Raw genomic sequence first — 25186 nt, forward strand, 5'->3', positions numbered from 1 at the left:
AGAATATAAGACATATTTTCAGTTGTTTCACACTTTTTTGTTAAGTATATAATTCCACATGTGTTAATTCATAGTTTTGAGGCCTTCAGTGTGAATGTACAATTTTCATAGTCATGAAAATACAGAAAAATCTTTAAATGAGAAGGTGTGTCCAAACTTTTGGTCTGTACTGTACATATCAGAGACCCAAAAAGGTCAATTAGAATGTTTTATAATATGACTTACGATTGCAATAGTGAAGACCTGTGTGTGACTGGACTACCACACCGACAACGCTGTTTTGCCTTAGCTTTTTCAAAAGGGGCACCTCCCTTTAACCGGTTCAGGACCGCCCACTGTACATAAACGTCGGCGCTGCCCGGGCTCTGTGCAGCGCCGACGTTTAAAAACGGTGGGTGGTCCCGCAGCGCTCAGGACCCCCAGGGTACCGGTTCAGAGCGATAGCTCTGACATGTGGCATCATGGGGACCTGAATGGATCAGGTCCCCATGATGTTAACCTGTTCCTATCTTCTAGATGCCGCGATCCATAGCGATCGCGGCATTTAAAAGATAGTAACAGCTGGTGGTCGGCGATCGGGACCCCCCACATACCTCAGGGGCGGCGGGGATCCTGGTGCTGTGACCTCTGACATCATTGAGACCTGATTGGCTCAGGTCTCGATGATGTCAGCGTCACACCAGCCAATCAGAGAGATCACCAGGGAAGTTTGTTTTAGCAACAAACTTTCCCGGGCGATCTGCCTGATAAATACACTGTTTCTCCTCCGATCTCAGTGAGAGAGCAGAGGAGAAACAGTGTGACAAGAGCTGTGTCAGCCTTGCCACTGTGAAAGTAAAAAAAATAAAATAAAAAAGAAAGTAAGAGTTAGGGTTAGTGAGTCTGTCAGATCAGTCAGTCCTGTCAGATCAGTCCTGTCAGATCTATCAGTCAATCAGTCCTGTCAGATCAGTCAGTCAGTCCTGTCAGATCAGTCAGTCAGTCCTGTCAGATCTATCAGTCAGTCAGTCCTGTCAGATCAGTCAGTCAGTCCTGTCAGATCAGTCAGTCCTGTCAGATCTGTCAGTCAGTCAGATCTGTCAGTCAGTCAGTCCTGTCAGATCTGTCAGTCCTGTCAGATCTGTCAGTCAGTCAGTCCTGTCAGATCTGTCAGTCAGTCCTGTCAGATCTGTCAGTCAGTCAGTCCTGTCAGATCTGTCAGTTAGTCAGTCCTGTCAGATCAGTCCAGTCAGTCAGTCCTGTCAGATCTGTCAGTCAGTCAGTCCTGTCAGATCTGTCAGTCAGTCAGTCCTGTCAGATCTGTCAGTCAGTCAGTCCTGTCAGATCAGTCAGTCAGTCCTGTCAGATCAGTCAGTCAGTCCTGTCAGATCAGTCAGTCCTGTCAGGTCAGTCAGTCCTGTCAGATCAGTCCCGTCCGTTCAGTCCGGTCCGTTCAGTCCAGTCAAAAAATCTAAAAATAAAATGGCCCGTCAGACTTATACCGCAGAGGAGGTGTATGCCCTGCTGTGTTCTGACACTGATGACAGCGCAATCTCAGATGGAGATGTGGATTTTGAGGGCTTTAGTAGCGGCGACACTGAGAGCTCAGAAATGAGCAGTGATTCTGGTCCATCCTCAAGCCCAAGGACCAGTACAACAATAGGGGCAAATAGCGCTACTGGAGAAACGTCTCCAAATCAGGGAACACTGCCCAGTACAAGCGCTGTCTCTGCTACTAGTGAATTGGCGCACGCCAGTGTACAAGGGGCTTTGCCACATGATCTAGCATTTCCCAGATGGGAGGCTTCGGATTCGGCTGCTCCATTCAGCCCTGATTTCAACGCCACTCCTGGTATAAATGTGGAGGTGGAAGATTTTGGACCAATTCATTTTTTTAATTTGTTTTTTACAGACAGCTTGCTAGAGCATATTGTCGTGCAAACAAATTTATATGCATCCCAATTCATAAGCCAGAATCCCCGATCTTACTATGCTAGGGCAAATTTATGGACACCAACTAATGTCCCGGAAATAAAAAAATTTTTAGGACTTACATTTGCCATGGGGCTTGTTAAAAAACCGAGCATTCGATCCTACTGGTCCAACCACCCTGTTCAAGCCACCCCTATGTTTTCAGTCATTCTGCCTAGGACCCGTTATGAAATGCTCATGCGGTTTTGGCATTTTAACGACAATAGTCAATGCCTGCCCAGAAATGCCCCAGAACATGACAGGTTATATAAAATTAGACCCAGCATTGAAAATTTGTCAGAAAAATTCTTAAGCCTCTACACCCCAACACAAAATATTTCTATAGATGAGTCCCTTGTAAAATTCAAAGGAAGACTGCACCTCAAGCAATTTATCCCATCTAAAAGGGCAAGGTTTGGAATAAAGATCTATAAAATGTGCGAAAGTTCAACCGGATACACATCCGCTTTCCGCATATATGAGGGGAAAGATAGCCAACTAAACCCACCAGGATGCCCTACTTATCTGCGGACATCTGCAAAAATTGTTTGGGAGCTGATAAGTCCATTTTTTCAAAAAGGCTACAATCTATATGTGGACAATTATTACACCAGCATACCACTATTTAAAAGTCTGGTTGAACACAACATCGGGGCTTGTGGGACCATCCGTAAAAACCGTAAGGTTTCCACAACCATTGGTCAACCAAAAGTTCCAAAAGGGGCAGTCAGGGGCTGTACGCAACGGAGAGCTGCTTGCCCTGAAATATAGGGATAAGAGGGATATTTTTGTCCTCAGCTCGATCCACACAGATGCCACAAGGGCCACTGTAGAACTAGGATCCACCACTCCGAAGCAAAAACCTGTGTCAGTCATTGACTACAACAAACACATGGGGGGTGTGGACCTTGCAGACCAGGTTCTACAGCCATACCAGGTATCAAGAAAGTCCTATACCTGGTATAAAAAGTTGGTTATCTATTTGTTTCAGGTGGCCACATACAATTCTTTTGTGTTGTACAAAAAAGCAGGAAATTCAGATCCTTTTCTTGATTATCAAGAAAAGGTAATTGAAAATCTTGTCTTTCAAAGTGTTAGCCCCGCTCATCCATTAGAATCTGAGGATGTGAAAAGACTCACTGAGCGACATTTTATTGCACTTATTCCAGCAACGGAAACAAGAAGGAACCCCCAGAAAAGATGTCGTGTATGTACAAAGAGAGGAATGAGGCGTGATACCCGCTACTATTGCCCACAATGCCCATCATTGCCAGCCTTATGCGTCACTGACTGCTTTAAAATCTACCACACAGAACCACGTTTTTAAACTGTAAAAATGTATCCCAATTTGTCATTCAAACATTTGGTTCATTTAGTGAATGACATATTCGAGTAGAGCTCACTTAATTTCCAGGGGGGGTTCTCCAGAATCTAAACCTTCCATTGCGTGCTTATTTCTGGAAATCATCCATCGAGTTAAAATGGTCACTAAACCCATAGATGAATTCCCAGAGGGGTGTCATTTCCAAAATGGGGTCACTTCAGGGGGGATTCTTTAGCTCTGGTACTCTGAAAAGTGCCAGAACAGCATAATCCCCCCTGAAGTGACCCCATTATGGAAATGACACCTCTGTGGGAATTCATCTATGGGTTTAGTGACCATTTACCTACTTATTTTCCCACCACTAGATTAATTTATACAGAGGAGTAGATTGTAAAATTCGGTCACTTGTTGTGGGTTTCCTCTGTTTAGGCACCTCAGGGGCTCTCCAAATGCAACATGGCGTCCGCTATCCATTCCAGTCAAATTTCCATTCCAAAAGTCAAATGGCGCTCCTTACCTTCCGAGCCATGCCGTGCGCCCAAACAGTGGCTTTGCACCACATATGGGGTATCAGCGTGCTCAGGAGAAATTGCACAACACATTTTGGGGTCCATTTTTCTGGCTGCCCTTGTGAAAATTAAAAATTTGAGGCTAAAGTAGCAGTTTTGTGTTAAAAATGTGTCTTTTTATTTTCACCCTTCAACATTATAAAATTGTGTGAAGCCCCTGGGGGTTCAAGGTGCTCACCACACATCTAGATAAGTTCCTTGAGGGGTCTAGTTTCCAAAATGGGGTGACTTGTTGGGGGTTTCCTCTGTTTAGGCACCTCAGGGGCTCTCCAAATGCAACATGGCGTCCGCTATCAATTCCAGTCAAATTTCCATTCCAAAAGTCAAATGGCGCTCCTTACCTTCCGAGCCATGCCGTGCGCCCAAACAGTGGCTTTGCACCACATATGGGGTATCAGCGTGCTCAGGAGAAATTGCACAACACATTTTGGGGTCCATTTTTTCTGGCTGCCCTTGTGAAAATTAAAAATTTGAGGCTAAAGTAGCAGTTTTGTGAAACAAAGTTAAATGTTCATTGTTTTCTTCCACATTCCAAAAATTCCTGTGAAGCACCTGAAGGGTTAATAAACTTCTTGAATGTGGTTTTGAGCACCTTGAGGGGTGCAGTTTTTAGAATGGTATCACTTTTGGGTATTTTCTGTCATAAAGGCTCCTCAAAGTCACTTCAAATAAGATGTGGTCCCTAAAAAAATGTTTTTGTAAATTTTGTTGTAAAAATGAGAAATCGCTGGTCAACTTTTAACCCTTATAGCTTCCTAACAGAAAAAAATTTTGGTTCCAAAATTGTGCTGATGTGAAGTAGACATGTGGGAAATGTTATTCATTAACTATTTTGTGTGATATATCTCTCTGATTAAAGGGCATGAAAATTCAAAGCTTGAAAATTGCAAAATTTTCAAAATATTCGCCAAATTTCCGATTTTTTCACAAATAAACGCAAGTGATATCGAAGAAATTTTACCACTATCATGAAGTACAATATGTCACAAAAAAACAATCTCAGAATCAGGGGGATCCGTTGAAGCGTTCCAGAGTAATTACCTCATAAAGTGACAGTGGTCAGAATTGAAAAAATTGGCCCGGTCACGAAGGCAAAAACAGGCTCTGGCGCGAAGTGGTTAATTGACCTTTTCATGTATCTCATATGTATTTTGTGGGTATAATCAACACTCTGTTACCCTACTTGAGATTTTGACAATCAAAAAGCACTTGCACTTTATATTTTTCCCCAGTAGTACAATGGTTACTAGAAACCCTTTCTGAAAACATCCTCATTATTTATTTTGACACTACAAACTTTGCAATGCTGCATATAGAAATGGTTAAACCAATCCATCACTATGCACTTTATGAATCTGTGATTTCTATATATATGCCATTATAACATTGAACTTGTAGTGACTTTTGGAGACATTTGTGCATTATGCTTGTTAGCTACAAACAGAGATACCTGTATGCTTGATTTTTAATCTTATTTTATATATTTTGAAACAATAATAAAGTTTAGATTTTAATTATCTTAGTGTCAGTACCTTCGTGCACCTATTGTCTCTGGAAGTATTATCCTATTATTAATATTTGGAGGTGTGTTGTGTGCATTAACTTAGCTTTCTGCGCCTATGTACAGTGTACACAGAAAGCTGTCAATCAGTGGTGGGGTTATTCAAAGCTCATGAATATGTTTGATTACCTGTCAGCAGGTTTACTAGTCCTCTAATGATAATCTCATGCTGATAAATCTGTGATTTTATCAAAACTACAGCAAACAGCCCAGTAACTGACACATCGCTGAAATCAGGGTTACCTGTCCCATATAATATGCTGTTCTCAGATAAGGTGGCAAAAACCTGGTGACAAATTTCCTTTAATAAAAGGAGCTAGATATGCTGCCATTTTAATTTGCTGCCATTTATGTAATACCGGGCAAAAAACAAGAGCCTCATTTATTTTCACCTTATAGAGTTGGCTCGGAACCAGATTAGTATTGTAAAAGAAGGAGTCAATGTCTTATCTTTGTGTGGACTCAGTTTAGACTTCCAGCAGACGGTAACAGGTATTACTCACGCAGACACAGCACAAAAGGATACTCTTCACTGTTGCGAATGTCAACCACGAGTAACTTAGGCTTACTGGACTTGGTCTTTTTGGAAAGCCCCTTTGTATGACTAGACACAGTCAGTTCACAAAGGTCTATCAGATCTTCTGCCGATATTCGAGGGGACACCTCTGATTTTAGTTCACTTAACTTGATGAGTTCTCTTCCCTTAAAAAAAAAAAAAGAAAATGTAAATGGTAAATGCCCTTTGTGTATTCATCTGGACAATAAGTGCAGAAAACATCACTAAATTGTTACATTCAATATAATTCTAGAAAATTACTTAGATATTATAAGGAAGATATCCCCTATGTACAGTATATTTAATAAATTTATGATTGGTGGGAGTCTAACCCCTGACTTGCAACATGTCCCTTTTATATCCTTACATGTCTACTATGGCTCCCATAGATGTTTTGAGGTTTATGAAGCAGTAGAAACAACATTCTTCAATTATACAAGTCTTTGAAGTTCCGTTCTCAGGACAGGATCGGAGGGGTTTCCAGGGATTAGACCCCCACCAAACATTTATCTGCTATACTGTGTACGCTGTATTATCTGTGGGATATCATCTTTAAGAGCTAATATAGAAAATACATATGTAAATTGAATCTTCAGAGAAAAAGAGGACTTGAACTCTATAGCGCCACCTATTGGAAGCAGAAATCCTACAAGTCACAATCAACCCTGTAACCAGTTGTGCAATATGACTTAGGATAAAAGCCAAATCAGAATCTCAATTTGCAGACACGGTGTTTCAAGCTATTGACCCTCATCAGTGCAAAGTATGAGATCTGATTTGGCTAGGTGAGAGGCTCTGGACTGAGGTCTAAGGGGTAAAGTTTCTCCTTGTGGAGAGTGACACACCGGCTCTGGCATGTCAAGGTAAGGAGGCTTATTCGCCGTGCAGTGCTCCTCTGGGAAATTTAATATGCAAATTGCCTCTTCAGAGAAAAAGAGGACTTGAACTCTATAGCGCCACACCTATTGGAAGCAGCAATCCTACAAGTCACAATTATTATTATTTATTATTATAGCGCCATTAATATCATGGCGCTTTACATGTATACAAGCGGTATACATAGCAAACAACAAGTACAATAATTTAAACAAAAACGAGTCAGCGACTGGTACAGGAGGGGAGAGGACCCTATCCTCGAGGGCTCACAATCTACAAGGGAATGGTGAGGATACAGTAGGTGAGGGTAGAGCTGGTCGTGCAGCGGTATGGTGGAGCGAGGGTTACTGCAGATTGTAGGCTTGTTGGAAGAGGCAGGTCTTCAGGTTCCTTTGGAAGGTTTCCACGGTAGGCGAGAGTCTGATGCTTTGGGGTATAGGGGAAGCATGGGAGAAATCTTGTATGCGTTTGTGGGAAGAGGAGATAAGAGGGGAGTAGAGAAGAAGATCTTGTGAGGATCGGAGGTTGCGTGCAGGTACGTACCGGGAGACTAGATCACAGATGTATGGAGGAGACAGGTTGTGGATGGCTTTATATGCCAAGGTTAGGGTTTTGAACTGGAGCATAGGAAAAGTTGGGTTGCATACCAGAGACTAATGCCAGAAAAGGATGGAGAAACCACAGCATAGGAATCAACCCTTTAACGAGTCGTGCAATATGATTTAGGATAAAAGGCAAATCAGAATCTCAATTTGCAGACACGGTGTTTCGGGCCCTTGTTAGTGCAAGGTATGAGATCTGATTTGGCTAGATGAGTGGCTCTGGACTGAGGTATAAGGTGTAATGTTTCTCCTTCTGGAGAGTGACATACTGGCTCTGGCATGTCAATGTAAGTAGGCTTATTCGCCGTGCAATGCTCCTCTGGGAAATTTAATATGCAAATTGCGGTGCTCAATTGCAGAGTTTAGAGCATGACACCAAGCTTAATCATTAAACCGCACACACAGCAGAGCTTATTTAGTGCTACCTATTATTATGCGAATCGGCTGAGACTTGTACATGACCTTATACTTCTATAGGGCAGAGGGCCGTGCGCACATGATCCTGGTCGAGATATCACCAGCTCACTACAATGACCTTACTAATTTGCTTGTGATAAAGAAGTATGGGTGAACAACAAGGCCACACACAGAGATGCCAATCCACACACGTTAAGATTAGTTTTAAAGGCTAAAACCAAATTCTGCACTGTAGGATACTATAGGAAATATTGCCACGCAGTCCTTATGCTACAGATTCCAGGAAAACCTACAGAAGACAAAAAATATATCTCATACCCTACCATCATTATATATAAATGTAAAGCAAAGTTGCATAATAAATATAGGGTACTTAGTGAACTATTTTTGATCAAAAAAAGTATACAAGCCGTCCCACCAGCGGCAAGGTGACCCTAAATTGGGACGGTACCTATACTGTCTATATTAAAAACCTTACTGTATATCAAAGTTGAAGTAATGCATATAAAAGGGTAGACAAATAGGACCGGGTCCCAACTCCAGACCACCTAGGCCCGTGGTAAGCTACACATATACTAATCAGCTCAACAAAGGGGATGCCACACCCTTAAATTGCACAGAATGCAAACAAGACAGAAAACCAAGCAATGTGAACTGAGGTCTAAGATGGTAGACATGCAAGAAATAGGAGCATGTTCACACTAGCAAAAAGAAGCAAAACCTACAGAAGACAAAAAATATCTCATACCCTACCATCATTATATATAAATGTAAAGCAAAGTTGCATAATAAATATAGGGTACTTAGTGAACTATTTTTGATCAAAAAAAGTATACAAGCCGTCTTCTTGCATGTCTACCATCTTAGACCTCAGTTCACATTGCTTGGTTCTTAGATTCCAGGAAAACTAGATACAATTCCTTTTGATATGCTTAATTCACTTGATCTCTAAACAATAAGACATAACTAAGAACATCTGTATAAATTGGGATTTGCTGTGCTACTTGTAAATGATATTTGTAATAATATCACAATCTGATGTCAGAAGATGGAGATTATGCGAAGATTGAGATTATACAATTGGGTGACGTGGTGTACGCATTGCTTGTTCTACCTGCCTAATCAGTCTTTATAGGCAATTACTTTACCTGAGCCAATGCTGATTGACTAACATGTAGAGATGAGCAAACTGATTCCTAACACCCTGATCTAGTGGCCAGATCAGCATTCCGTGGCCGCTGGATGGGAGCCCTGTGAAGCGCCTCCTACATGATGGCATCCGCTGCTCCTCTTTTCATTAATTACCTGGTTGCGACGTCATCATTACGAGATGATGCACGCATGACATCGGGCCAGGCCTAGCTAATCAAGTGAGCAGGCGCGGATGTCAGCCTGTAGGAGGTAGTTTGCAGTGCTCCCATCCAGCAGTCACGGACTAGTGACCTGTCTAATGGGACTTGGAAATTTATTTGCTCATCTTTACTAACATGTAAGGCTCTTTTATTTACTCTTAAAGGGAATCTTTCACCAGGTTTTTGCTACTTCATCTGAAAGCAGCATAATGTAGGAAAAGAGACCCTGATTCTAATGATGAATCACTTAGTATACTGGGTACAGCAGTTGTGACACAATCAGAGTTTTAAGATTTAGCATGCAGCAGAGCTCAGAAAGCTAACCCCGCCCCCACCAGACTCTCTATGAACATTGTCTATGACCGTAAGCTGCTTATCTGAGGAGGGCGCATGGTCAGACAACTTGGCATGAAGGAGCCAATCTGGGCAGTGATAATCTGGTGATAAAACAGCACACATCACACAAATCTGTGTCTCAGCCCCTACATCATGCTGTCCTCAGATTACATAGCAAAAACCTGCTGACACATTTCCTTTAAATTCTTACTATTTTTGATTTTTAAAAAGAAGGAAAATTGACATTAGTCAATACTGAGATGGAGGAGGAAATAGAGCATGAGAGCGAATAAAAACCATCATCCAAAGTGACTGCTGGTGACAAATGCTATTAATTACAAGCAGAATTAAATGAGTAAGTAGTGTTCAAGCTATCATACTTCAGCTTTAGGTGAGAAGACTTTAATATCGCACAACAGTAGCAAAGTAAAACATCTGCTATATGTAAAAACAGATTAAATATAAGAAATAAAATAGGGTGGAGAAGCAACCTGTCCACCTGAGATTATTTACTGCAGGGTATTTGCTTATTATGTTTTTATCTGTTTAGTGGCCAGTGTGAACATGCACTTACATGCTGCATGCAGACTAACTTATATTCCAGTTCATCTCTTTAAGTTTTCTGTTTCAGTCTGTTTGCATTCAGTGCATATAAAGGTATGGCCTTTCTTTGAGCTGGACATTATTTTCATGTAGTTGCGCATGGCTGTGTGTCCCCTAGCCGGGTTTCAATCCATCCCTGCCCTTATCCACACGTATGTCACTTGACAAATGGTAAGGTTTTAATATTAGAGGTTAGGATCATCCCGAATAGGGTCACCGTGACGTGATAGGAAGGCTTTTTGCATTTTTTTTTAATAAGAATTAAGTTAAATAATCACCCTATATTTTCATGCACTATTGCTCTTTATTTACTGTAGGGTATTTGCTTATTATGTTTTTATCTTGGGGTTTTGTCTTTTTAGTTGCCAGTGTGAACATGCGCGTATATGCTGCATGCACACCTACTTCTACTCCAGTTCATCGCTATAGGTTTTCTGTTCCACCTGAGATTATGGCCTTGTTTTCCGCAACATACAGGAGAGGATCAAAGCTGTAAGGCTACCAGCCAATCTGGCCCAGTTAACCAAACATAGAAGTAGTTGAGATTGTAGCCCAGAGAAGATTGTATAGGGGAAAGTACAAGAAAAGTAAGGGAAGTTAAAGGGGTTGTCCAGTACTTATTACCCCCCCCCCCCAATGTATTCCCTCTGGGCCCCTAAGGGTTTTTGTAAATACCTTCTGTTGCAGATACTGCGCTATCACTGGCCGCTCACAGGCATCAAGTGACCCCCGGCTGCAGCCGGCTCTGACATCTGCTGATATCACATCATGGTTCCGGATGCAGCCGAGGGTCCCTCTTCTGCATTCCACCGATGGCTGCTGGGCTGTGGGTGGGGTTACCCCCCGCGTCACACCCGGCATCCACTGGGCACTCTCCCCATTCATTGGGAAAGCGCGCGGTCGATGCGGTGTGTGAGGCAGCCATCGATAGCGCCGCTCACAGACAGTAACGGCAACGTAAGGTAATTACAAAAACCCTTAGGGGCTCCGGGGGGATACATTGGGTTGGTGGTAAAAAGTAGTGACCAACTTCTTAAATATTTCCTAAACTGGGCCCAGTGCATGCCTTTAAAATTTTTCAGTCAATAAATTATTGTCATAGTTCCTATAGTTCTCATCAAATCCTAGGGTTGAACACAATTACACTACTTCAGAACTATGGTGGATTGCTCTTCGTGGATCAAAATCATTCTAGCAAGCAGGATTGGGCTCAATCACCAGCTCATAAAACTTGGGATTCAAAATCTACCCCTTACCACCCTCCTTCAATCCATATTAGAGCTGCTGATCAAAATACAAGGGATGAATGAAAAAACGGTATGATTTACTTCTTTATATAAACTGTATAAAAAGCAGTAAATTATATGGTTTTGATTAGGTAAGAATACAAGTTAGAATAAGGTAAGCCTTATCATAACATGTATTAACTAATAACTAGTCAATAGACTTAGTTCTTCTCCTCAATATTAAGTGATAAAAATGAATATAAAACAATAATAGTGACCATAATTAAGTTTGACAAGTTGGTTTGGCCCTCCACAATAAACACAGTATATGATGTGGCTGTGATGAAATGCCGGCCGGTGGGTGCAGCTCTCTGGCGCCCCCTTGCCTCTCAGGTCAGTCAAGGCACTGCACCTAGAGGGAGTGGTTGCCGGAGAGGCCATCCTGTAGCCCTCTGGGTATTTGAGGCCCTCTGCAGTGAGGGCGGTATATATATTTCCCTGGCTGCGCCAGTAATATATATCCACACCTCTGACCGTCACTGCCAGCCTTCCTCAAATCCCCCAGATGGTATGCTGCCACCAGTTCTCGTTTGATACAAGCCCGGTCCGTTAATAGACTTGTATCGGGTCAGGAACCAACCCAGTAGCGTTTCAGCCAAGCGTTTCCGGACCAATGGATTCGTATATGCAGAGTAAAGGATACAGCCCACGATTAATTTATGATTTAATTGATTATAAGAATACACTAGTTTACAAGGCTATACAATTAACTATACAACGGTATTTGGCCAGAATAAGAGATATAACAATTAGGATTACAAAACACAGGAATAACAACGATAAATCAGTTACCGTTCTTGTGGTGCAAGGGAGGATCTGCTATCCCACAGGTTCAAGCTTAGTTGCAGTCGTCCAGGCCTCAGTAGCACATGGCAAAGGTGCTCCTCCCACTCAGACACCTGGACCCGACGTTAGGAGTTGTTCACATCATCTCCTGGGTCAAAACTGAGAGGGTTTCTGGCTGTCGGCTATACTAAAGTCCTGTCACGCCCACTCTTGGTGATGTCAGTTTACTAAGCCCCCCTCCCCCTACCAATGCCAGTTTTGGCTCCATTTGAGAAAAGTACCCATAACTTTCCCTGGGGTAATCTCATCGTATCACCAGAGGTCTCGTCGTGATCCTACTCTTTTGGGGAAGCCATTGACTCTAAACATGCCTCCCCTGGGACCTTGTATAAGGTTCTTCTAAATATCTAGCTTTCCTGGCCACTCATGGATTTATAAGTCCCATGATTGTGTCCGCGGGCACCTTCCCCACATGATACATTTTATTTGGGTTCCCTAACTTGTATCGTGTGGTTATGAATTGATAGTATGTCTGTAGCTTTTGGCGGACATTTTCCACAAAGAAAGCACATGGTTCCTTGGGACAATGGAGAGGTTGGCAGGCTTGCACAAATGGTTTGCTTCTGGTTTCAAGTGACATCAAGGTGTTAATTACCCCCTAGGATCTCGCTGACTCTGTCCTGCTTGGACACAACAGAGCTGACCATCTATTTACCACATCAAAGAAGTTCCTTGAGACTGATCTCCAGAGGTGGGGGCGAATTGCTCTGTTTACCAGGGGTTGGAGAATTGTGACATGGTAGGAGCTGTGTGAGGGATTTTTAGAAATGACAATAGGGAATATCTTCAGGTATGACGTATCATACCTAAGATGGCGGCTAACTTTCATGACAGTGGCCCCTTAGGAAAATGAATTGCCCACCCATGATCTAGGGGAATGCCTCAACAGCAAATGTAGCCTCTCAAGATTCTCTCAAATTTGTTTGTACATTCCTTGGGTATATAAGGTATTTTGCAGAAGTGAATATATTTGTTAACTAGTTTAAGCAAATGAGACAACAGAGGAATATCTGATGACTTCCACGTCATTACGACCACTTTCCGGACACAGAGAAGAATGCGAACAAAAAGTCGTTTGTAGGAATCCTGGATCAATTCATCTAAGACCCCTAGGAGACATACTTGTGGGGAGGGGACCATAAGAAACTCAAAATCGGTATACATGAAGAGGAATATCTCTGACCAAAACGGTGAGAGTTTAGGACAGGATCAGATGGCATGTATAAAAGTCCTTTGAGCTATTCCACATTGAAAGCAAATAAGAAATGCCCATTGTCTGCAGACTAGTGAAGCTGTAGTAAATAAACTATGTAGGAATATATATTGTATAAGACTATCTTTTGAGCTTACCACTAAATACAAAAAGTAGTTCTCCTCTTCTCCTCAATCACCATCATCAAACTCTGGTATGTCCCCCCAACACTTAACCAGAGGGGCAATTATTTTTAATCTTTTTGTTAATCTCTTACAACTATATGACGTATACAGTCCTAGCCAAAAGTGAAATTGTTCCAGAAAGTGAAGTATTTCTCCCAGAAAATTATTGCAATTACACGTTTTGTTATAGACGTTTATTTCCTCTGTGTGTATTGGAAAAGCACAAAAAAAACAGAGAAAAAAAGATAAAATAATTTCACACAAAACCTCCAAAATGGGCCGGATAAAATTGTTGGCACCTTTCCAAAATTGTGGGTAAACAACTTTGTTTCAAGCATGTGATGCTCATTCACACTCGCCTGTGGCAAGTAACAGGTGTGGGCAATAGGAAAATCACATCTGAAACCAGATAAAAAGGGGAGAAGTTTACTCAATCTTTGCATTGTGCATCTGTGTGTGCCACACTAAACAATGAGAACAGAAAGAGGAGAAGAGAACTGTTTGAGGACTTGAGAACTAAAATTGTTGAACAATATCAACAATCTTAAGGTTACAAGTCCATCTCCAAAGATCTTGATTTTTTTTTTGTCCATGGTGCGAAACATTATCAAGAAGTTTACAACCTATGGCACTGTAGCTAATCTCCCTGGACGTGGACGGCAAACAAAAATTGAGGAAAGGTTGCAACGGTTGGTGGATAAGCAGTCCCAATCAAGTTCCAAATAAATTCAAGCTATCCTGCAGGCTCAGGGTGCATCAGTATAAGCATAAACTATGTGTTGACATCTGAATGAAATGAAACGCTATGGCAGGAGACCCATGAGGGCCCCATTGCTGAAACAGAGACATAAAAAAGCTAGACTGCAGTTTGCCAAAATGTACGTAAGCCAAAATCCTTCTGAGAAAGCATCTTGTGGACAGATGAGGCCAAGATGGAGCTTTTTGGTAAAGCATATCATTCTACTGTTTACCGAAAACGGAATGAGGCTTACAAAGAAAAGAACACAATACCTACAGTCAAATATGTTGGAGGTTCAAAGATGTTTTGGGGTTGTTTTGCTGCCTCTGGCACTGAGTGTCTTGACTGTGTGCAAGGCATAATGAAATCTGAATATTACCAATGGATTTTGGGTCGCAATATAGTGCCCAGTGTCAGAAAGCTGGGTTTGTGTCATAGGTCATGGGTCTTCCAGCAGGACAATGACCCCAAACATACTTCAAGAAGCACCAAGAAACGGATGGAAGCAAAGCACTTGAGTGGCAATGAGTCCGGATCTAAATCCTATTGAACACCTGTGGAGAGATCTTAAAATTGCTGTTAGGAGAAGGCAAACTTCAAATATGAGAGACCTAGAACACTTTGTAAAAGACACTAGTGGTCCAAATTTCCAGTTAAGAGGTGTAAGAAGCTTGTTGATGGTTATAGGAATGGATAGATGGCAGTTATTTATTCCAAAGGGTGTGCAACCAAATATTAAGTTGTGGGTGACAACAATTTTGTCCAGCCCATTTTTGGGGTTTTGTGTGAAATTATGTCCAATTTGCCTTTTTTTTGTTTTTTTGTGTTGTTCCAATACACACAAAGGAAATAAACATGGGTATAACAAAACATGTGTAATTGCAATAATTTTCTGGGAGAAATACTTCACTTTCTGGAACAATTTCAAGGGTGCCAACACTTTCATGCCATAACTGTATCTGTCATGAGAATTTGTCAATTAATGCTCCTTGACAGATATATACAGTATATCATACTGATTGCACATATACGCATATGAGGCAGTCAGCTCTAGTTAGGAGACCCACCAATCATTCCATTTATTGCGATCTAAGCACACCCTACTGTCACCGACGTGTGAACACGGACTTATATTGACATATGAGGCAGTCAGGTTAGGAAAAATGCTTATATATTATTTTTGACGACTATATATTGTAATTAAAAGTAAAAAAAAACAGAAGAGAATAGATTAAAATTGAGTTGTCATAATGCATCGTAAAGGAACACAGATAACAAGAAAAAAAAAGCTCAAGCAAAGATGTATATCCATAAACTATAAAAATCGCACAGTGGTCCCATAACAAAGAAAAAAACTGAGTGACCCTTCTATATGGTTGGGTGCAAAGTCCAGTGTACATGAGTGATCAAATATAGTGTGCCTGTATGTCAGTTTCAAATCCAAGTAATAGCTTTAAAATCCCCAAAAATATACAGTATGTTTACTGATACTCTTGTTTAGTTCGGAGGTAATATGTAAAAAAGCCATACAGAAAGCAAGCATTTCATTATTAAAGGGGTATTCATATCTCCAAGATCATATCCCAACATCTAGTAGGTGTAATAATATTAACAAATATCTCCAATTAGAAATGTAGTATAGTTCTTCTGATTCACTATGTCGCTAACCCCATGTGCAGGGCATTGCAGTAGCTTATGTATCCATGGTTTTGACCATTAACATGTAACTAACTGTCACTATAGGAGTGGTCGTTGTCATGCGTCTCGGTTCGAACCCTTGAGCCTGTGCTTTGTGGTCGGCTTTTCTGTCCGCTGAGCCACAGCAGATACACCTTTTCTCCAGATGTTTAGTTTCTGTTATCCTTGTTTCAGTCTTTTTAGGGTAACAGGTGTTTTCATTTACTCATTTGTCTGCCTTATCAACTTTCGGTTGCAGCTTTATATACTTTCCCCCAGCTGGTACTTCCTTCTGGTGATAGTCTCATTTGGATGTTCAGCCATACTGCTGTAGTTTAAGTCAGGCAGTGAAAGACCAGCTAGGGTTTATCTCTCTACTGTTTTTGTTCTTTACCCTGCACCCATCGTCTGTTTCTTTTTAGGAAGTAGGCGGCATATTCTCTAACAGTACGTACTTAATCCTTTATTTTGTATTTCATAGTTTGTTTTACTCATTCTGGGATCTCTTTCTATTTCAGCATACTTTGCCTTCTGTAGGTAATTTACACTCTGCTCTGCCCTCCGGTTCTTTAGGAGCAACGTGAAGAGCTCGATGGTCTTTCAGGCAGCATAGGTCTGAGTTGCCATCGTCTAGTCTATGGCTAAGGCTATCTGTGCTATCACAGGAACCTCTAGGGACTGTGGTGTCAGGATCTCTAGTCTGTACAGGAACCAGCAGGATCAGTTGCAGTTTTAGTTCGTTACCTATTTTCCGGAGTGAGTTGCTACATTATTATTATAACAATCGTAACCATACATACCTAAATTACTGCAATGCATGCACATGGGGTAAATGACAGTGAATCAGAAGAACTATACAACATTTATAATAAGAGGTATTTGCTAATATTATTATTATTACACCTACTACATATTTGGATAGGATCTTGGAGATGGGAATACCCCTTTAAATTTTGTCTTTATGGCTGAACGGCAGCAATGACATGAATTTCCAAAATCTCGCCAAATACAAGGTGCCTGAAAATGATAGACATACACCAAAATGGAATGTCAGATTGTTATAAAAGATGACCCTGTTTACTAAAAATGATGAAAGATTCTTGTGCTTCGGCTGAAATATTCACATGATCCCAGATTTCCCCTTTCTCCAAAGATGAATATTTTCTCAAGAAGCCTTACATTCCTCAAAATTACACATTGATCATGTTCACATATACAGCCTATGCATGCTTGCTTTACAAGACTCTGGACATTTCAAAACACAACATCTATTTCACACTACAATCAGAGCTTTCAATTAAAGCATTCGCTCACTTTTGAGCATTATGCAATATATTTAAGGAAAGTAACAAGCAATTTAAAAAAAGCATTGTGTCATTTTGCCTGTATCAAAGTATCTTATACCTCACAGATAAAGTCACACTTCTGTTTGCACAGAGCTCCCATATAAAATTCCTGGACAGTCTGTAAAAATAGGGCATATTTTTGCCCTGTCCTTAAAAAAAAATGTGAGGTGTCTATATTTTTCCAGCATAAAAAAAATCACAAACACATTATTTTGACTAATTCTGATCATTTGACAGTTCACAGTGAATTCAGCTGTCTTCATATCAATATTATGGACTGTAGACATAGATCACTTATAATGATTTATCATCGGTATCCAATGTGTCCGTAAAAAAATTATTTGTGACTTTTTGATAAGCTGCCCAGAAAAAAAAAGTCAAGTTGAAAACCTGGCAACACTTCCTTTTGTTCGTCCCTATACATACTCTACTGGGTGCCGGTGCTGCTTTGCTAGGGAGAAAAACTCCTATCTATATCATCCAGGACAGTAATGTGGGAATGCAAGTCCTCCTTGGTGATGTACTATTATGGCGCAATGCGGCAAAAAGCTAATAAATCCCATACCTTCAAAAAAGAACACTATCCCCTTCAAAATATTAAAGGGATTGTCTCGTCTCCATCAAAAACACTATAGGCGTCATGGATGGGGTGAAAATGTAAAAAAAATTATATATATTTACCTGCTGTCACCCATGTTGATGCAGCACAGGCTGCTCCGGTGGGCTGCACCCGAAGCCATGAGGTCATAGAACACCTGAGGCCTGCGACTGCCTGCAGCAGTCAGGTGACTAAAACAATGCATCATTGTTGAAACATGAATTCATGCATTGTCCTAACAGCTTGACCGCTGCAGCAAATCACAGGCCTCAGCGGTCCTGCGATAGAAGAGCGGTAGATCTACAGAGAGACCCTTTTATACTGCCTTACACTGTCAATGACTTGAGTCTATCATCACAAATAAGGAAGCCACCTGTAATCTGTCTATAATTTGTTAATCGGCTGTAGAACAGGCAGTAACATTAGTCCTGCCTGATCAGAACACTTCTGGTTACACGTATTGAGGCAATAGGGAACTGTCACATACACAACTCTCCTATAAGGTAATTTATCAATGTCAGGAATTCGGGATATTTTATATCACACATAAATGGTAGGAAGGATATGTGGTCAAGAAAAAGATCAGCATTTCTCCTCCACCAACACAGACTCACAAAACCAGATAAGCCTCTTATTTTAATATTAGTAATCAAAGCCACCAAGGCATTCTGAAATTAAAAGCTAAGCTCCTGCAAGATTAAAGAGTTCTCAGCATCACTTGGCGGCAGGCACGCACAATTAGAGACGGCCATTTCATTTTCCATCATTTCATAATCTCTCGCTGGCATTTCGCTAGGGCTTTCATGTACAGTCAAACATTTCTCAACCTGTCTTTTATATCCTGTGGCCTTTGACATTATTTTGTAGAAAGTCAAGGTTTATGAACAGCAGAGTGTGAAAAGCATCTATTAGATCAGAGGATTCTTGGTTTTCTCTTACCCGGCAGGAGTTCCTCTCTGTATCTCTTAGGAAGGAATTAGAACAATGTTTTTGCCATTTGTGATTTAAAAAAAAAAAGCTCATTGACCGTCTTATGGGGTTCTTGCATGATAACCGGATAGAGATGGAACATTCTTCATACCTGACTGTTATATTGTGGGGAAGAGCCACAGGGACTACTGAAGAAATTAGCTGCCCTAATATCCAATAAAGAGTCCTTCAGAGGAAGAGCTTTTTGGAAAGGCTCTCCACTTTGGCTGAAATTGGGGAAATCTTGAACCCTTTTGCATCCTAATAATACATAAGAATATGGGTTGTGGCTTGCCATTAATATGTAATTGTTATATCTGGTCTTAATGCCGCTGTTCTGAAGCTGGCATTAGGTTTCTTATTTTTTGGACCTGCTCTTCAGATATGGCCTCCTCTTCGCGTTATGTAAATCTAGTCTTATTAGACAAAACAGCAAAGCCTTCATGAAGATTCCCATACAGAAGAGTTGAAGATCATGACCCTTGGAAAACAAGACTAGATTTGCATAACTGAAGCCATATCTCAGAAATGGAGAAGCAAGTGAACAAAGAAGCCATTTTCAGGTTCAGCAAGAAAAATAAAAACTTGTGTATACTTACCCAGAGGAGAATATAGGTGTCATAATGGAGGAGTAGCCCTTGCTCTGGACCCTCTCTGTGTGCAGAGCAAAGACCTGCTGGTTATAGGATCTGCTGCACTAAAAAGGTCAGTGAGAAAATCATATACCTCCCAAGGTCACTATTTTGGAAAAACGTTCACTATTTTTGACCCACATCCTTCTATCCCCTACTGTAAAATGAGATAGCTGTCCATCAGTGGCGAGTGAGCTAGGAGAGTCATCAACTCATAGATATATCAGATTTGTGCATCAAACTCTAACACCTGTAAGTTCTGCAATACAAAAGTAAATTCACATACAAGTGATATACTGCTTGGAGAGGGTGGCATATTGTGGGTAGGATACCACAACATTATATAGCAGAGGGGAGCAAAAAGAGTTGCTGGACATAAAGTCATAAAGAGGTCTCAGGTGACATCATGACATTGTGGAGCTTAGGAATTAGGAGATGCCAGGTCAAAGAGGCCATCCACAAGTGATGGTAGGAACTGGGGTCTGCAAATCTTTTTCTTAATGCTTAAAGAGGTTGACCAGAATTTTTATGTTGATGACCTATCAGTGTATCAGTGGGGATCCGGCATCCCCACCGATCAGCAATTATCACCCCAGGTGGCAGTGTTACAGGTATGGCAGCTTTGTAAATTGCTTAGTGACTGCTGCAGTCCACTGCAGATAAAATCCTATTTTTTTTCAATAGGATGTGATATGCAATAGCCGGCAGAGGCCACTACACAGTGTAAGGAGCTGTGGTAGCGGTAGTAGTATACGCAGCTGGGGTGTTCCACAGTGTTTACATCCAACAGAGGCAATAACAGCTGATGTCGCTCAGTGGTTAGGACTGAAGCCCTGCAGTGGGGTCCTGGGTTCATATTCCACCAGGACAACATCTACAAGGAGTTTGTATGTTCTCCCCGTGTGTGCGTGGGTTTCCACCGGGTTCTCCAGCTTCCTCCCACACTCCAAAGATGTACTGATAGGGAATGTAGATTGTGAGCCCCAATGGGGACAGAGATGATAATGTCTGTAAAGGGCTGTAGAAATTAATGGCGCTATAAAAGCAAATAAAATAAATGGTGGAGCTGGATTTTGGACCACCCTGATCAAAAGGATAGGTCATTAATATAGTATTGAAAGACTCACTGATAACTCAAAAGCAGCAAAAAAATAAAAAAAATATGATGAGTTTATCAGAAAACAACATAACTAAATAAAGGTGACATGAAAGAAAGGAATCATGATTCTAATAATCCAGCAATCCCGTCGCTTGTACGGTCATGACTCCTGCACCAACTAATAATTCTAGTTTTTTGTCCAGAGCAGTATAAAAACAGTGACAAACATATTACAAGCATAAAACCTGAATAAAAAAGAAATACTCTTAGCAAAAACTCCAAAGTCACAGAGGTGGCACAGCAGGATTACTGCAGATCGATTGATCACAGAGGGAACACATTTATTTTGCACAAAGTCTCCTCAGGTGTATTTTGCTTCACATTACTAAGTGACCTTACAGATGTTCTAATAAATAAGGATCTGCCTGAGAACAATGTTCTTCAGTACTTCATATGCGACCAGTACAATACCGTGTGAAGGTACGCTCTACGTCAGGTTAGTACTGATTTATACACAACTATGCAGGGATCCTGTTCTTGTACCACCTGTTTACAGACAATATGGTGACTATACAATGAGATCGCTCCATTCTAGGACAGGTGATGAGAATTCTCATGGTTTCTGGTTACTGCTAAAATATCAGCTCTACCCAAAAGGGCTGACCTGTGACCTCAGTATAGTTTATGCTTTACATTACAACCTCTCATAACCACCATGGCTAATCGCTCACTCTTTCTTTTATCTTATGTTCTTCGTAGAGGTATTGTGTGACTGTCTGTCATTAGAAAATGCCTGAAAATGGTAGTAACTGAATAGTTAAGTCTGGAAGTGTTGGTGCAAAGAAAATTGTCAAAGTGTGATAATCTGAGAGCAATATTGCGATGTCTCGAACATCTCCAGAAAAGTAGGTTTTGTAGGTGTTGCCTGTGTAGGATGTTCATCTACCAAAGTTGTACAGGGAAGGAAAACTGGTGAACATGTTACAGAAACAGGGGCATCAAAGGCATCAAAGGCTCACTGACGTGTTGGGAATCGAGGCTAACCATCTGCTCCAACCCAATAGAAAAGCTACTGTAGCACCAATTTTTTAAAACGTTAATGCTGGGTATGATAGTAATAAGTATGCATCACAGCTTGGTGGGTATAGGGCTGAGCAGCCAAAGAACCTTCAGAGTGCCAATGCTAACCCCTGTCCATGATCAAAATCACCTATAATGAACATACAAGCATTGAAACTAGACCAAAGAGCAATGGAAAATGTGGCCTGGTCTGATGACTCACATAATCTTTTACATCACATGGACGGCCATGTGCGTGTGTGGCCAACAAAGAGAAGACACAGCACAGGCAAAGGAAAAGCTGTCAGAGGCAGTGTGGTGCTCTGGGCAATATTCTGGGAAATTCTGAGTGCTGTCATTTATGTGGATGTTACTTTTACACATATCACCAACCTAAAGATTGTACAGACCAAGAACATCCCTTCATGGCAGCAGTATTCCTTAGTGGCGGTGGTCTCTTTCATTAGGATAATGCGCCCCACCAGCCTGCAAAATGTGTTCAGAAAAGGTGTGAGGAACATGACAAAGAGTTCATGGAGTTAACTTGGCCTCTAAATGTTCCAGATCTAAATCCAATTGAACATCTATTAGATGGGCTGGAGAAATAAGTCGGATTCATGGACACCCCACTCTACCACTCACAGAACTTAAAGAATCAACTTATGAAATCTTAATGTCAGATAACAAATGACACCTTTGGGGATCTTGTGGGGTCTGCAACTCCAAATAAACTACAACTACTTTTCAAGAGTATACGCTGGCCCATATTGCATTGTTTAATTAGATGGTCCAAACTGTAGTGCTATGACTGTCATATGCCCTACTAGGGTGGATGTCTCAATTATCTAGATAGGAGAGTCCCTGCAGATCTAAACACATGTAGCATGTAGATAATAGTCATCTAATGAACAATTAAAGAGGATACCTATACATTCAGCCTATTTTCACACTACATTTGTATTGCGCAAGGCCACGCTCATTAGACGGGTTCTGCCTGGGAGTATGCATATCTCATACCACCGTTCCCGGGGCAGACAATGTGCGCTGAGAGAATTCACAAGTCTGCAGTCACATAGTATGACTGCAGACTTGTCATTCTAGACCGGACAACTCCTTTAAGCAGAAGAGGTGCAGGGAATGCCAGGCCAGATCTGCTGGCTGCGAAGTGAAGACTGCTGTCATCTGGCTGCCATGGCTGACCAGACTGGATGCCGGACCAGGAAATCGTAAGTCTTTTTTCTCAACTCTACTAAAAGGGAGCAATAAAACTTCATTGTTCTAAAAATCTACTTGTTCATTAATGTTCCCCTTTCTTTTAAATTTATGCATGCTTACGTAAAGAAGGATGGGCTAAAATAAAGAGCATGTGGTTCTATACATATAGGAACTGGTGATGATCGAACGTGCTCGCCACTGCTTCGTACTCGCCGAGCATCACGGTGCTCGACAAGCTCGGCGAGTATTTCCAGGTTGCTCAGGCGGGAATTCGGGTCCCCTCCCTGCACGTTTAGAGCTCTTTAGAGAGCCAATGAACATGCAGGGATTGCTTGCCACGCACTGTAATGCCGTAGCCATGTTGGTTGTGAGCATTACAGTGATTAGCTGCCACACAGCGTTATCAGGTCTACATAAGACCGGGCACAGTCATGCTCGTCACAGTCTAACCCTGAAACAGGCAGAGTAGGGAGAGGTGCTGCTGAGTCAGGGAGAGATTTGTTTGTTTATAGTTAGTATAGGTATTCCACAACATATATACAGTATATATATATCCATCTAAACTAACAGTCCTTCTGAGGACTAATCCAGCTGCATATATTCAGGGGTGATAGCAGGAGTTAGGCAGGGAGGCAGGGTATGTGGCAGACTGCAGTGCATATAGTGCAAGAGGGTCCATTGAACGTCCTGTTAGTATAGGTATTCCACAACATATATACACTGCTCAAAAAAATAAAGGGAACACTTAAATAACTGAATATAACTCCAAGTGAATCAACCTTCTGTGAAATCAAACTGTCCACTTAGGAAGCAACACTGATTGACAATCAATTTCACATGCTGTTGTGCAGATGGAATAGACAATAGATGGAAATTATTGGCAATTATCAAGACACATTCAATAAAGGAGTGGTTCTGCAGGAGGGGACCACAGACCACATCTCAGTACCAATGCTTTCTGGCTCATGTTTTGGTCACTTTTGAAAGTTGGTTGTGCTTTCACACTTGTGCTAGCATGAGACGGATTCTACAACCCACAGAAGTTACTCAGGTAGTGCAGCTCATCCAGGATGGCACATGAATGCGAGCTGTGGCAAGAAGGTTTGCTGTGTCCATCAGCGTAGTGTCCACAGGCTGGAGGCGCTACCAGGAGACAGGCCAGCCGTTGCATTCACTCCATAGGCAAATAGTATGGGAGACCCACTCCTTTTTAATGGGAACATGTCATACTCGTTACTGTAGCCCAGCTCCATGTGTCTTTAAATTGTTAGTAGGGTTTTTCCTAAATTTTGACAGCTGTTGGACTCACTGCATACCCTATAACTGTATAGCAGACCCTCTCCTTTCTAATGGGAACATGTTGTATTCGTTACGGTGGCCAAGCTCTATGTGTCTTTAAATTGTTAGTGGGGTTTTTCCCAAATTTTGGCAGCCCTTGCAGTCACAGCATGGGCATTACCACTATAGAAGACCCAATCCTTTGTAATGGGAAATTTTTTTTTTTTACTGAGACCCTCTTCTATGTCTCTTCAAAGGGGTATTGGGGTGCGTCCAAATTTTTGGCAGCCCTTGCAGTCACTGCAGTAATAACAGTATAGGAGACCCAGTCTTTAATAATGGGAACAACAAAGCATAGCCGACTGCTGGCCCTTTAAGAATAGTAAGGCTGTAAAAATAGTGTTTATCCCTCCTTCATCAATGAAACAGGATGTGTCTGATGTTCCACACACCACATGGCCAGATAAGGTTGCAAAATGGGAAAATGACATTTCCCGGTGAATGCATTTGTCACCGTTAAAAGCAATGCAAAAGTGCAAAAAAGCATCAAAAATGCTACGTGTGAACATAGCCCAAGGTGTGGAGGAGCATTTTTTTTTTGGTTATATAGGATGTTACTTAACATATTTCTCAGGAAAATCCATTTTGGTTTTGTTTTTGTATGTTTTATTGCGAGTCTGTGCTTCCAAGGGTCTTCCCCATACTGTTCCCATGTCATTTGAGCCCTGTGCAGACCACCGGGGGGAAGTGGGTGGGGTGGGGCGCCGGAAAAATGCTCGAATTTCCTATAGACTTACATTGGGCTCGTTAATCGGACCGAGCACTCGAGCATTCCAATTTGCTCGACCCGAGCAACTAGTACACGAGCATTTTAGTGCTCGCTCATCACTAATAGTAACCAAAGTGGAACTTTCTCATA

The 25186-nt window shown here is 41.5% G+C and overlaps 1 protein-coding gene across 1 annotated transcript in view; it reads right to left on the bottom strand.

The window, feature by feature from the left end:
• TBCK (TBC1 domain containing kinase) overlaps nucleotides 1–25186 on the bottom strand; it is a 396446-nt gene that overhangs the window by 94444 nt on the left and 276816 nt on the right. Inside the window, exon 24 of the mRNA XM_073639595.1 lies at nucleotides 5931–6106. Coding sequence (XP_073495696.1) covers nucleotides 5931–6106 — 176 coding nt within the window. The remainder of the gene's footprint in view (nucleotides 1–5930; nucleotides 6107–25186) is intronic.

Source organism: Phyllobates terribilis, unplaced genomic scaffold (genome assembly GCF_046119375.1).
Source record: "Phyllobates terribilis strain yellow unplaced genomic scaffold, ASM4611937v1 Scaffold_1__5_contigs__length_1240528914, whole genome shotgun sequence".
Lineage (NCBI taxonomy): Eukaryota > Metazoa > Chordata > Amphibia > Anura > Dendrobatidae > Phyllobates > Phyllobates terribilis.